This window comes from Prinia subflava, chromosome 7 (assembly GCF_021018805.1).
Source record: "Prinia subflava isolate CZ2003 ecotype Zambia chromosome 7, Cam_Psub_1.2, whole genome shotgun sequence".
NCBI classification, from domain to species: Eukaryota; Metazoa; Chordata; class Aves; order Passeriformes; family Cisticolidae; genus Prinia; species Prinia subflava.
Genome location: NC_086253.1, coordinates 11,778,692 through 11,792,710, shown reverse-complemented (window position 1 = coordinate 11,792,710; position 14,019 = coordinate 11,778,692). Strand labels below are relative to the sequence as shown.

The window sequence follows — 14,019 nt, the reverse complement described above, 5'->3', positions numbered from 1 at the left end:
CTCCAGTAACAACCTCGATACACTAAAAAATATTAAATTTTTAAGCTGAAGAAAGGTGAACAAGTAACCAAGCTGAAGCAAATCTTCCTAAACTGAATATAGTGTAAGAAGACTAGTTATTGGAAAAGGTTCCTGCAGCTGTCATGGTCTTCTACTTGCACTTCATTCTCAATTGAATCAAGAGTTAAACTTGATGCTCTTACAGGTAAGGACTGGAAGTGTATCAGGGCTAAACTCTTTCTAGTGTTCATGTATTTTTCTTTCTAAATCACAATTATTTAAGGACTCAAATTTAATTAATTCTTCTGTCCAAGGCATAACTTCTTAACAATGTGCTCTTTTTAATGCAATTTAAAAAGTCATAATAAAATTCACATCCATATTTCTACATATAAAGTTATACAGAATGAAACACGAAATAAGATAAGTAAAAAGAAAAACTAACTACTGTAAACGTAATCTACCATCACTCTTAAGTCTCTGAACAGAAACACTGAGACACTAAAAATGACAGTGAAATAATTCAACTTATTGACCTGTAAATTATAAAAGGTATAAGTCACTACTAAATTTCATGGTGTGTTGTTTTAAAAAGCTCAAGTAGCTTGTACCACTTGTTTTAAAATTTGTTGTGATTATATCAATCAACAGCAAGAGAAGTTGGATGAGGAAGCCCATAGCAAAACCTCCGACTTATCTGTTCATTTATAAATACCCCTGACCCGTAAGAGATTTGACTTTTTGCTTTAGTGAAGAAGAAAAATTTCCAAGGCAACATAAATTTAGTTGGCAGATATTTTTTGAACCTATTGCATCAATCAAACATGAATCAGTCTTCACAGTTTCTTTTTCCTCTGTAAGAAAAAGGTTCTGAAGATTACATTTGTGATGGGTTTTGGGTTTACTTTGTAAACTAAAAAGTAAAAAATAAGTCCTTTCTAAGCTAAGTATCACACAAGGATGTTAATGAAATAGAATGCACAGAAATGTTGTTATTCAGGTGTTCCACACTTTACACTGATAAAATAAAAAAGGCTAGAACAAAAATACTTTATATAAAGAAAACACGTTTTCAGTGTGTACTTTCTTCACCTGGTAAGTCTTTGAGACTCTGCAACTACAGTATCCCCAGTCAAATACTCTCAGGGTTGTTGTTTCCCTGAGATTCTCCTTGGGGTTGCTGACCCCCAAGGTAATAAGGGTTCCCCCAAGGTTGCTGTCCCCTGGGAGTTTCCCCTGGGTTGCTGTTCCCAGAGGTAATAAGGTTTTCAGTCTTCCCTTCGCCCTGGGTGTTTCACACCGAAGCCAGAGACGACAAGTTGAGTCCAGCAGTTCGTGTTATCAAGGCTGTTTATTCTTATTAATCTATCAGCTCTTGTCCAGCTTTGCAAGGCGTCCCCAGCAGAGCAGGACACGCGGCTGGACTGGGGCGGATCAGAGAGCCCCGCACCTTAAGTACGGTACCCTTGACCCAACCACTGTCCGTGATGTATTTTTTATTTACAAAATTGTACCAATACCTGCTACCTATACTAACATGTCAGTTCTACTCTAAGCCAATCTCTAAAACCCAACTCAGCACAAGATGGGGGACGAGAGCAAGAACTAGGAGGACAAGGGCCACTCCCCAATTCCTCCATCTTGCCTCTTCAGCCCCATATACTAAGAATTCTAATTTCTATATTTATATTCTATAATAAACCATCCACTACTTATTCTAAATTCTTAGGATTCGTGACTCTTCCTGCATGTGAGTGTTCACTCCCATGGACAGGAATCAGAGTCAGTGCCCTCCTGGGATCTGTGTGGGTCTAACTGACCCCCCTGTACAGATCCCAGACCCTCCTGTACAGTCTTCAAATCCTCCAGGGTGGCCAGAGGAACATCCTGGACTCCAACAAAATACAGATAAATCCACCTGCAAATGGATTAATCTGCAGAACTGCCTTGTGCAAAGTCAAATGCACTAACTGATTTTAATAAATAACAATAGAAATAACCTCACTGGTTTGTCCATATTTTAAACATTTTACAGTAATATATAAAATTAACTGCTAATCTTCACAAATACAAATTAATTTGATGAACTTATAGTTTCTCCTATATGTCTCCTTGATTACCCAAAAAGACCTGTTGAATATGTGCTAGGTAGACAAAAATTGATGGATTTGTTCCATTAGCAATCAGATGTAATATTGAATATGAACACAGAACAATGCCATGCATAACCTCAGCAAATCAAATCAGGACTCCTACACAGAGAGTTTCCAGTTAACTCATGTTCTTCATAAGCATTTAAAGTGACATGCTTTGAATAAGGTGCTGATATTTGAATTTGAAAACTATTCTTTTTACAACACACACTTTTCAGTAATATCAAACACAAAACTCTCTTGTCAGTAAGCTAATGCCATTTGTATTGCTGTGATTGCAAATTTCAGTGACTGGGTGTTTGGGGATATTTAGTCCCTTCTGCACACTGTTTAAAAGAACTGGCACCAATTTTAGTTTATCAGTTGTTCTTCTGATTTCATTTCCCTGTCATGTTTTTCTTTTACAACTAATACATTTTAGTATTAAACTCTGCTTGCTTCAAACAGTGCTATTATTAAACGAATGATCACAAAATGCAGACAAATACCTTGGTTTTTTCTTGCTGGAACTCTATCTGGATGTTGGTTAGCTTCGCTCGCAGCTCCTCATTAGCAGCTTGCAGGGCTTCAGTGTCCATGTCGGGCTTCTCTCCCTTGGCACGACTTTTCTTTGACATAATTGTTTTTGAAGTTTAAAATAAAATGTTTGCTCCACACTGAGCTACCAGCTAGTGCCTTCTGCTGTTAGCATTTAAGAGTCGTGCAGTGGTCAACAAAAGCTTTCATACAAATCTCTGCCATCATGGGAGCAGTCTCTCATGGCCTGGAAGAAGAAAAGTGGTGGGAACAGAATTAGGCTACAGCATTGAGCAGAATCAAACATCAGATTTAACATCCATTTCTAAAACACGCTGAACTTCCTTGAATTATACTATACTGCAAGGTGTACCAGAGTTTGAAAGAAACAGATAAGAAGTTACGTAATATTTCACCATCTTTAAACTGCATCCACTGTACTCTGATGTTCACAGAAATAAAAGTATTTACAGTTATGATGAATGTAGTATACAAACAGAAATTATATCTTATTCAAGACCTGACTAGAACCATGCTCAGGACTCCCAAGAGGCACAGAGAAAACCATAAATTAACTGAGGTAGTGTTTCAGTGGGAATAGTTTATTTTCTGCAGTAAGAAGAAAGTATTTCTCTCCCTAATGTATTAGTTATAATGCATAATTATATCATTCATAATTATCATCGAGTTTCACATCATCAGCATCTATTAAAAAGGAATCACAAAACTGGAAAAACATTTCAAATTGTTTCCTAAAATATCATATACATAACCTGCTTATGTTCAGGGCTGATATTGTTTGGAAAGCTACAATGGAAACAAGAAGGTATTTAACTTCATTTTCATTTCCCAGTATGCTCTAAGCTTATAAAGTATTCAGTTATTTAAATCAGCTTTATGTAATATTCAAGGAGAATATCAATAGCAGACAAAGAACCCTAATTACAATAATTAGGAAATCCCATGATTAGTTTGCTTCATAAGTAGTTAGTATAGGAGGTTAATCTGTGATTTTTTTTCCTCTCTGCTCTTCTCTACGAATAAATTAGTGCTCCATAAGCCCAAACTGTGGAACAAGTGCTATCAATGCTGAACTAGTTTCCAAACCCATGTCCTCTACGCATCTTTAAATATTCACATAATTTCATCAATTAATTTTTGACAAAGCGGGAAGGTTCCTATTTTAAAACTGAGCAACCTTACTGGAATATTATATTATCTATAACAGAAAATTGTTATCAATTTGCCATCACACAATAAGCTGCTCTTTCCAACCTAATACTAATGAGGAATTACTTTAGAAATTGTATTAGAATGAAAATCCCATGCATTCCTTAGCACATACTTTCTAAAGGGTTAGTGACTAATACCTCAGGTGAGTAGAGACAAACTAAACACCTCAGATTTATGCTCATCTTCAAGCACTGGTAAACAGGTGGTGAGTTACATATCTTGCTTAGAATGACAAATCAAATGAGATGAAAAGTGAACACAACTCAGGACACCAAGCCTCAGTCTGTTTGACTATACTCCCATTGAGTTCTTTAATTTGTAAAAAGCAATTGAAAAAAACATGAACTTTACCAATTATTTGCTGAAATAACTTAAGTGAAATTGTGGTTTTGGTCTGTAATAGCAGCTATCTTTCCTTTGAAATATAATAATCTATAAAGTTATCCTAGTCAATAAAATTTTGTTTGTTCCTTATATTCATTATATGAAGCATTTTAATACATAATCTGTGAAAAAAACAGGAACTTAAACACATTTTAATTCCATCATGTATCAGACCTACCTCACAAAACAAACACTGGTGCTATTGTGCTTTTGAACACAGTAGCCGATTCAAGAAAAACAAATCAGCAATATCCTTACAGTAAATTTAAAAAAGAAACTCTTTGGTGAGCAGAAGAAATGTGAGGAATTACTGTTTTTAATAAAGGAATTTCATGCTATTAATCTATGGAGTTTCTATGATGCTCAAATTACATTTAATACTCAAATTAATCTTAAAAACTAGAGACTTCAGCATTATTCTCTGAAGTACTCTTCAGAATTAAAAATCTCTCAAGGCATTGCTCTCAATCTTTTTTCCTTTAACTCTCAACAATTGAAAATTTTACTTTTCAAGTAAAATAAAAGCTTAGACACAGAACCTGAAGAAAATCACCTTCTTCTCTAATAGGCATTGAGGGAAGGAGAGTGTGGAGGGGAGTGAAAGCTCCACCTCCCAGCCAAACTAAAAATAATAAATTCTCTAAAACCACAAAACAAAACAACAAAAAAAAGAAAAGGAAAAAAAACAAACCCCAACCACCAAAACAAAACAAAACAAAACAAAAAACAAAAAACAAAAAAACAAAAAAAAAAAAAACCAAAACCCAAAGCAAACAAAAAAACCCACAAAACAAAAAAAAAACACCAAACCAGGAAACAACCGCAACAAGCTGCATTGATGAGCATTAAAAACCCTTCCATTTTTACACTTCCTAGATACATTTTCCAGCCTCCCTATTGCAAAAGCAGGAACTATGGCAACACCAAGCCTGTCTATATACTCAGAGAGAGAGGCACCTAGCCCAGACACACAAGGGCTGAAGCAGAGATTTCATCCTGATTCCCAAATGAAAGGCACAGAACCAGTGAGTGCCCAGATTCCCTCCTGGCTGACTACCCATACTTAATATTTGAATAAAGGTCAGGAGAAAAAATAAAAAAAACCCACAAACACAAAAACAACAAAAACCCAATAAAAAACCCCAAACAACTTGTAAACAGAGTGAGAAGAAATGAAAGATAAAACACTCCACTCTCCACTCTAACAGAATTTAACTGATGCAGACACTTCAACCCACAACCTATTTATTAACTCCCCATATGTCTGCTGAGAGGCAAATTCATGATGCCACAAATCACTCCGTGATTAAAAATAGCCACTTCCTCCACTCTGAGTCCTACACATTTCTTGCAAACCTTGGAATCATTTGAATGTATTTTATATTTCACACCAAGAAAAGGGATAGGAAAGAGTAATGAATTCTGAATCACAAGTCACGTTTTCAGCAGACTGGAACATACCAAGTTTCTCACTTGACTTGATAGGTATAGGGGCAATTGTCATTGAAGAAAAACAACAAAATAAATAAACTCAATTGGATCTGAATAAGCTATTCAATAGTTTGGGGGATTGGTGTGTAAAAGATCAAAATATTTAACATGGTTTCTCTTACAGATGTTTCAGAAAATCCATTAAATTTTTAACAAATTAAGAAACCAACCAGCTGAACAATGTCCTAACTTCCAATTTCTCTTCTATTTGCTTAGCAGATTTAAAGGATGCTTTTTATAACTACCTCAATCTCTTCCCTGGTTTTATCAAACAAGACCTCAAACTACATAATTAATTGCGATATGATGATTCTAGATGTTAAATATCAATAAAACTTATTAGGAAAAAAAGAAAAATCGGTTAGTGCAGAAACATGAAAAGTGTAGCATCAAAGAATTTTGATTACATAAGGGTAAGGAAAAAAGGAACCCAATACTTTCTATTGAAAAGTAAGTCAATTTAAAGAAATGCAAACATGATCCTGTATAAAATACACAAAAATATGGCAAGGGTTTATATGTTTAGAGAGTGAGCTTTTCAGTAACAAACAGTAATCAACAGGAAAAGTAAATAAACCCATAAAATCAAGTAATAAATGTGGATAACGTGATAACACAAAAAATTTACTGAATTATATCAATCAAAATCCTGCACTCCAGCCTTATTTCAGACTTCAACAACATTATTCAGCTTCAGCACAATTTTTGGATGGTGAAATTGTCAATGAGTCATCTCAGCTGAAACACCACGCTGTAACTCAGGTACTGGAGGGAAAAAATAAAGCTTCTTCATCTAGATACTTCACCTCCACATAAATAGTGAGCCATTCTACTTCTTTCTTTTTTTTAATTTCAACCTTTCTCTTACAATTCTGCAGAGCCTATTGCAGATAGCACTGATCACCATCACTGTGCTTGTGAACATGAGATGTAGCACTCTCCATACAGCACAATTCTCAACATTCAAGAAGTTTAAAATGACTTTTATTGCCATAGTATCTGACAATAATAAATGCAGTGGACAGAGGTACAGTGTTAACTTCAGAAGTAACTTAATAGTTTTAAAAAAACAGTGATAATCAACCAGTGACTGTATGGGAGAGACAACATTCATAGCTGCTGATGCCCAAGGCACGCTTCTCACAAGGTTCAGATGACCTACATTTACTGCCTCAGTTCTCAGTTCTATGTAATAAAACATGACTGAATGGATAAAAGCAGAAGAACCTCCACAGGACTGTAAAATAATACTCTTCCTGCCAACAAATCTAAATGCAAATTATCAGTACAGGTTTCTAAGTAGATTGTAGACTGGTCACCTTTCTGATACTCCTTTGTTAGCTATCCACAAAGACAGGTCTATTTCTGTAACACTAGAACATCTGAGGGTTATTTTAAATCATAGCCTGCTTAGGGAAATACAGAGTTTCCTTACGGTGGAACACTTCCTAAATGTCACTTGATTTTTTGATGGATAAAACCAGAAACATCTTTATTGTTAACTAACAGCCCACATGCACTTTTTCAGATTCACAGCCTAAAATCCTGAGTCATCCTTGCTTTCATAAGAATATACCTTATAGGGCCACACTATATAGAAAGCAATCACCAAGAAACTAGAAGCTTTTTTTTTCCCCCCCAGAAGATCTCAAAATAACAGTCCCACAGAGCCATGTGGAACAGAGCTTTCCTTGGTAGAGATTAAACTGTAGCATGAGTTAGGCTTTTATGACACTTGCTCAGATTTCCACAGCAGGTGACATCCTGCAGATGAGCACAGGATCTGTAGTCAACTCTTCTGTCCAGGTTAGTAATTGCTTCCTTATTTTTCTCAGCAAAGGTGATCTGTGATTCTGTCACTCCACAGTCTTTCAGAAAATTCCCAATGCCCTCAGGAATCAGTACCCAGGTTTTTACTTCCCACCACAAATCACTGCTTTCCAAGTACTTATACAGCAATTAACAGAACTAATTTGGCAAGTTCCTAAATGAATTTCACCAATGTATTCATTTTCTCTTCAGTGAATTAGTTGCCTGTGACATGTGCATCTGTTAAAACACATGCAACTAAAATATGGATCCAAGTCACTGCACACCAAAAAAAAAAAAGTAACCACATCAAACTCACTTAGACCCTATGCACACACAAATGTGTGTGCACCTGCGAGTAACAACCATGTGACACTGAATTTTTATTTTTGATTGGTACTATCCATGCCACTGGATAGCATCCAGTATATTAATGGCTTCATTCTAGTGAAAGGACATAAACAGCCCACCAAAAAAACCCCAAAAACCTAGCTATTAGTTTAAAAGGAATTTTCACAAGTAGAAAGGAATGTCTGAGCTGAAGAGGATGGCACGAGGAAGGGAAGAAGCACTCCACAATACTTTCATACACAGGAGTTACTGAAAACAACCTCCTCAGAAAGCTATGAGCTTGATTCCAGGACTTTTTTATTTAAGGTAAATAAAAAATATTCACTGGCTTCAATGAATGTACATTAATACTATTTATCCAATTTCACTTACAGCACTGTTTCAAGGGTTTATCAAATCATTAATCATTAAAATCTCTCTATTAGCTCTAATAAAAGACAAAATGCTACAAACAGGAGTCCTCTGACACACAAAATAAAAGAGACACTAGCACAGATAGAAGAAGTTCAAATGCAACAAAAGATGGTAAAACAGAACCCTCCCTCCACAACCTTCACAACTCAGCTCTGTGACCCAGCCACAGAGCTTTAGGATTCACTGCACCTCTGAAGGGGCAGCTCCAGGCAGAGCTGTTCCTCTGATCTCAGGCCAATTCCTTTCTCTCCAGCATGGACAGAGACCTGACCTGATGCCTGCTGTGTGGCACAGTGCAGGAGCCTCTGGACCTTCCCACTGTGCCCTGGCAGTGAGGTAGGGAGAGCCCTGTGCTCGCCCCGAGGAGCAGCACTCCCGTGAGAGCAGAACTTTTAACAGCAAAAACAGAAGGAGGAAGAAAGGGCAAGTTACAGCATTTCTAATATCTTTACTGACTATCACTGACACCCCACAAATGTGATCAACCTGTCAAATTTAGGCTTTTGGATTATACTGGACCAGCTTTGTTTAGCTACTCACCTGATTTTTGCAGGAAGCTTCCTTTGGGTATTTTTTTAAACCCACCATCATTATTTTTATTTTATTGTGTGGAGATAGAATAACTAAGACCTGAAACTAGAAAAATTAAAAATTCAGGGATGACAGCTGTGTAGAAAGTGTACAAGGCAACTGAAAGCTCTGGGGGGAGAGGTTCAGATTCCAAATTTGATGACTCCAGAGAGAGGAAGAACCTCAATGAGAGAAAATCTGGGCTTGTGATGCACTTCACTGCATCTTGAATATTTATTATTTTGTAAATCAATAGGACAAACTTGAGAAGTCAGGCAGGTTTTCTCCTCCTTAGGAGAAAAGGTGCTTCTGGATGTGAGATTAGTTACCAGCTGAACAGTGAAGCAAACAGAGGGGACATGATTTCATTCCACTGTCTCTGATCTCAAAAATTTTGTGCTGTTGACTACTAAGTGTGTAAGCTACCTCATGCTGTGGCAGACAGCTCACATTCTCACCTCACTGCTCCACACAGCTCTGTGCAGAGCAGCACAAGCACATCAGTCAGCACAAAAAAAAAATAATTACAAAAAAAAAATTACAAAAATTTCTTCACCTACCAAGGCGTGGCTCAACTTTCACACAATTTCTCATTAAAATCAGGATTCTTAGCCAAAATAAAAAGTATCAGTCTAGTCCAGTAGTACAGGAAGACTGAGAAAAGAACATGCTGCACTTTTTTCAAAGTTCCCATTGTGGTCCACTTTTAAAGCCAAGCTCCTTAGTTCCTGAGATCAGAGTAAGGCTATACACTACAGACCTGGCACTGCCGTTGCTTAAATTTTGAAGAGTCATAGAATTCCTAAAAAAGTATCTACCTGTGTTCAAGAATTTAGGACTTCAATCCAGTGTTTGATTACTGCATCATGCTGAGCATTACTGCTCAGCTTCAATGTTCTTGAACCCCACTTGCAAATCTAGTTTCAAATATAGCTGAATATTATTATTATTATTTTCTTATTGGCAACACACAGGCTAAGTCTTGATAGATTTTGGTTCCATCTACAGTTGTCACAGATGCCTTGTATTTTCTCTACCAAATCACTTATTCTCTCAGTAAAGTAGTCATTACATTTGCAGAAAGACTATCAGAAATGTATTCTGAGGACAATATTATGAAATAAGAGACTGGATACAGGTAATGAGAAATGAAACTTCAGAGACCTAGAAAGAGTCTGTAATTTTTTTTTTTTTTTTTTTTTTTTTTTTTTTTTTGGCAGGAATCATCAAATTTAGCATCCCACAAAACTGCAATTCCCTCGAAAGACCTGTTAACTATTTCACAGCAGTGCTCTGATAATCAGTCAGCTAAAAGTGGTATTTCAAATACTGGTATTTGCAGTGAACAGAGTTAATGTCACTTTGGGAACTGGCTGATGCAACTGCATCACCTGGAATAAAATATTTAAACTGAGTGTTGCAGCCAGACAGCAGCTTCTTTCCTCTCTCAGCTCTCTGAAAGGGAGCTGTGCAATGGCCTCAAACTACAGGCAGTAAAAAGCACAGCTAGATACTAACACAGCAAGAGCCTGGAGACTTTTGTTTCTCTCTCTGGTTAAACAGGACAGAGACAAATATGACAAAGGACAAGAAAAGCAGAGAGGAGAAACTGTGAACTCTTTGTGCAACCATCTTCCAATGTCCACAAATAGAGAGAACGCTTCACCACCGTGAGAAGACTACAAATAAAACACACTTCTGGTTACTGCCAGCAAATTAGATTCAAACCATTCCAGACTTGTTGGAAATGCTGTTGGCAAGTTGGCCACCAGAAACACGAATGTGCACTCTGAAGATATTGAAAGTTGAATGTGGCAGCCATGAACAGTTATATAAAATATATTTGTCCAGATACATGTATCAACATCATAATTTTGTCCCTCAGAATGTTAAAAAGCAGACACATTCAGTCATGGTTCACCTTAAAAAGAGGAAACAGGCAAGCAGATAAAAATAAAAACCTCCAGAAATACTCTGTGACACACCACTATAGACTGTGACACTTTCTGTTGTCCAGATTAGACTGCCACAAAGTATTCTCAAGCTCAGATAATCAATGCACACACACACATATACATACAGACACACATATAGACAAATACAGATTCCTAAAAGCTTCCTAAATTTGGGACAATGTTAGACGGAACCAGACTACTTGCACATGCAATTTTGAGCACTTTAGCATGCAAGCTGTGCATGCAACTTATGGGGGTATCCAATTTATGGGGGCACAGCATTGCTGGCAGTGTATCCTAAACTGAGTGCTGTCATAATCAAGCTGATTTAGACATTCAGGGGGATTAAAAAGTGACTTGTTATTCACTCTGAAGAAAACATCTTTATGTCTCTTTACCTATATAACATCTCTCCTTCACTGAGAAATCACGATTTCATTTCATTATACTGTTTCAGAGAGCAGACTGTGAAGATGGTACAGTGTTCTGCAGAAAGTTGAGGCCAAGACATGTCAACTAAAGCTTACAAAAGTCCCAATGGTTAAATGAAAAATGTTTGTGCTTCAAGGCTTCAGAACATAAATTCCTTCTAGCCATGGTGCCTGCAAAGAAGACTTTTCTCTGGAAGGTCTAAATGGCTGTAAATCACCTGTGACCATGGACAAAAATCTTTATTCAAGATGTACTATCATGCAAATTTGACACACTTATAGTCCTATCTATGAATCCAGTTGTGTAAAAATATGTTTATATAATTTCTGCTATTAATTGATCTTGATGTTCAGTTCTGTTCTTCGTACCTTATCCCCTAAAAGAGGTGGCAGAGGGAAGCCTCAAATTTAGGGTGCTGGCAATGACTTTACAGACCAACTTAGTCTTAAAGAAGACTCAGTGAAAAAATATGGAAATAGGTATTGCCAGGGACTATTCTTTCTATACCATGTCCCTAAACTTTAGGTGAAAGTGTGACTAAGATCTTCCTTTAAGGTTAAGGTTAGCACAGCTATGGCAGTAACACAGTAATTTTTCACCTCCTACATAGCAAACCTATACTAGCAAAACTGAAAACTTCATGTAAATCAAGACTTGGCTGTTACCTGCATACACTGCCCTTCCACATGAAAGGGAAAATGCTGAAATGCTGCCTGTTTCAGTGAAAAAGGTGAAAACTTCAGTGAAACTTAGGAGTTCTTAAGTGAACTCATGCTCATTCCCATCCCAGGGCATATCAATTTAAATGGCTGCACTACAAACACATATTATTTATTAATTTTTTTGAGTTAGAGACATCTGGAAATACCAGAAAGATCTTCACTAAGACTTCCCAGATGTTGTACAGCATTAAGAGTAGAAAATTACTAGATGTTTGCTTTGAGATATGCAAGTCTTCACCAGTAAATAACAAGGTTACATGTTTCCTTTCACTGTCCCAGAGTGTGCATTTTTCATTCTTACACTGACTGTTGAAAGTTGAAATGCCCAAATAATCTCTGCCTCCCTTCTACTATAAAAATCTCATTTTTTGTCTTGTGTTGTAATAACATCCAGCACACTTGTATAAATACAGTATGTGCAGATGTGCATAGGATGGGTTTCCTTCAGAAAGGATAAGTTGCACATGTTGAGATTAAAATTAGTGTCCTTCAAGATTTTTTTCCCCTAGAAATCAACGTTTACACAATGCTATGCATAGAACAGGATTTTTTCCACATGCATACATACATCATCATAATAAAATCCAATTATCAAAGCTATTTAATATTCAAAATATCATTTGGAGCTACTGACATTACAAATGAATCAAAGAGCTGAGAAAAACAAACAAAAAGCAAGAAAGACAACCATAGCCAAGAGAGAGCCTATTTTTCACAAAAAAGCACCAGGTACTGCAGAACCAGTGTATCCTAAGGAATTCTCAGAACTGCCGAGTTTATGGCCTCTCACTACTGTTTATTGAATACACAACACACAGGCTACAGGCTTCTCACAGTTCATACCTTTTTCCCATTCATACTCATTTATGAACACACAAGAAGCTTCAGAAAGGACTGAAGATCTGCTGTGCTTTAATACTGGATAGCAAGTCTGATATATTTGTCAGCTCTTTCCAAGGTGTCAGGAAAGTTTGTTTAGTTTTCTTTTTAAGACCTCTTGCAAACACTCAGCCCAGAAATTATTACTTTTAGATGACTAAGTGCAACGTCACTTATCTCAACATGACCATTACCAGCCACAGACTTTATCTAATGGCAAAACATGTGTGGGAATTCTGCCAGCAGCTGCACAGCCACCAGCCATCCAAATGTTCTACCTTGTTACGTCTGCAAGTAAGTAAAACTGCCTAGACATATGCATGTTATGTACTTGTTTTCTGTGTTTGGAAAATAATGGATCTGTAATCATGTGGCAGTGAATGTAATATCTGTATAGATGATTAGTCAGCACAGATTGTCTGTTCAAAGGATGTTAAGAAAAAAATGGAAACATGAGAGCAATACCCAAGTTTATCTCAATGTAGTTTTCAGCATTCAGAAAAAGGGGGTAAGTATTAATCTTTGATACATTTCATGATCAGCAAAAGAAACAGAGACATTTTAAAAAAAAAAGTGCCTGGCCCTATTGCAGGCATGCTGCAGCAATCCTAAATTTTCACAGAAGCAGCCCATCATTCCCTAAAGCAAAGTGCCAGCTCACAGCTGCATGATACAGGAGCACCATTCCTGCATGAATGCTTGTGTTTGCACTTCCAGGCTGAGAAGTTGGAAGAGATCAGGAATAGTCTAGACAAATAACAAGACATGGATAGGCAAAAAATATGACTAATCAAAAAGAAAAACAGGAACCAGATTGGCAAGATTTTCTCCTGTAGTACTTGGAAAATATGCATAAGCAATTCAGATTATGAAAACCTATTGTTCCAATTTTCATCAGCTACTTCCGACTATTAGGATAGCTATAGATAATTGGCACATGACAAAATCACTTTCCAAAATACATTGGCTGTTGAAAACTTATGTTTGGAACATTTCACAGTCAGCTAAACAAACTATTAAGTCTAAATCAAATTTTTAATGTATGTTCCACTGTTTGGATGTATAGGAACAGAACAGTCTAAAGGACAACAGGGGGATAACAATCTTTAA

At 36.7% G+C, this 14,019-nt stretch overlaps 1 protein-coding gene across 1 annotated transcript in view; it reads right to left on the bottom strand.

Moving 5' to 3' along the window:
• Positions 1–13,017, bottom strand: part of JAKMIP1 (janus kinase and microtubule interacting protein 1) — an 86,215-nt gene extending 73,198 nt beyond the window's left edge. The window contains exons 1-2 of the mRNA XM_063401595.1: positions 12,874–13,017; positions 2,642–2,916 (exon numbers count right to left, since the gene is read on the bottom strand). Of these exons, the coding sequence (XP_063257665.1) occupies positions 2,642–2,770 (129 nt within the window). The 5' untranslated portion in view covers positions 2,771–2,916; positions 12,874–13,017. The remainder of the gene's footprint in view (positions 1–2,641; positions 2,917–12,873) is intronic.
• Between the last annotated feature and the right edge of the window lie 1,002 nt (positions 13,018–14,019).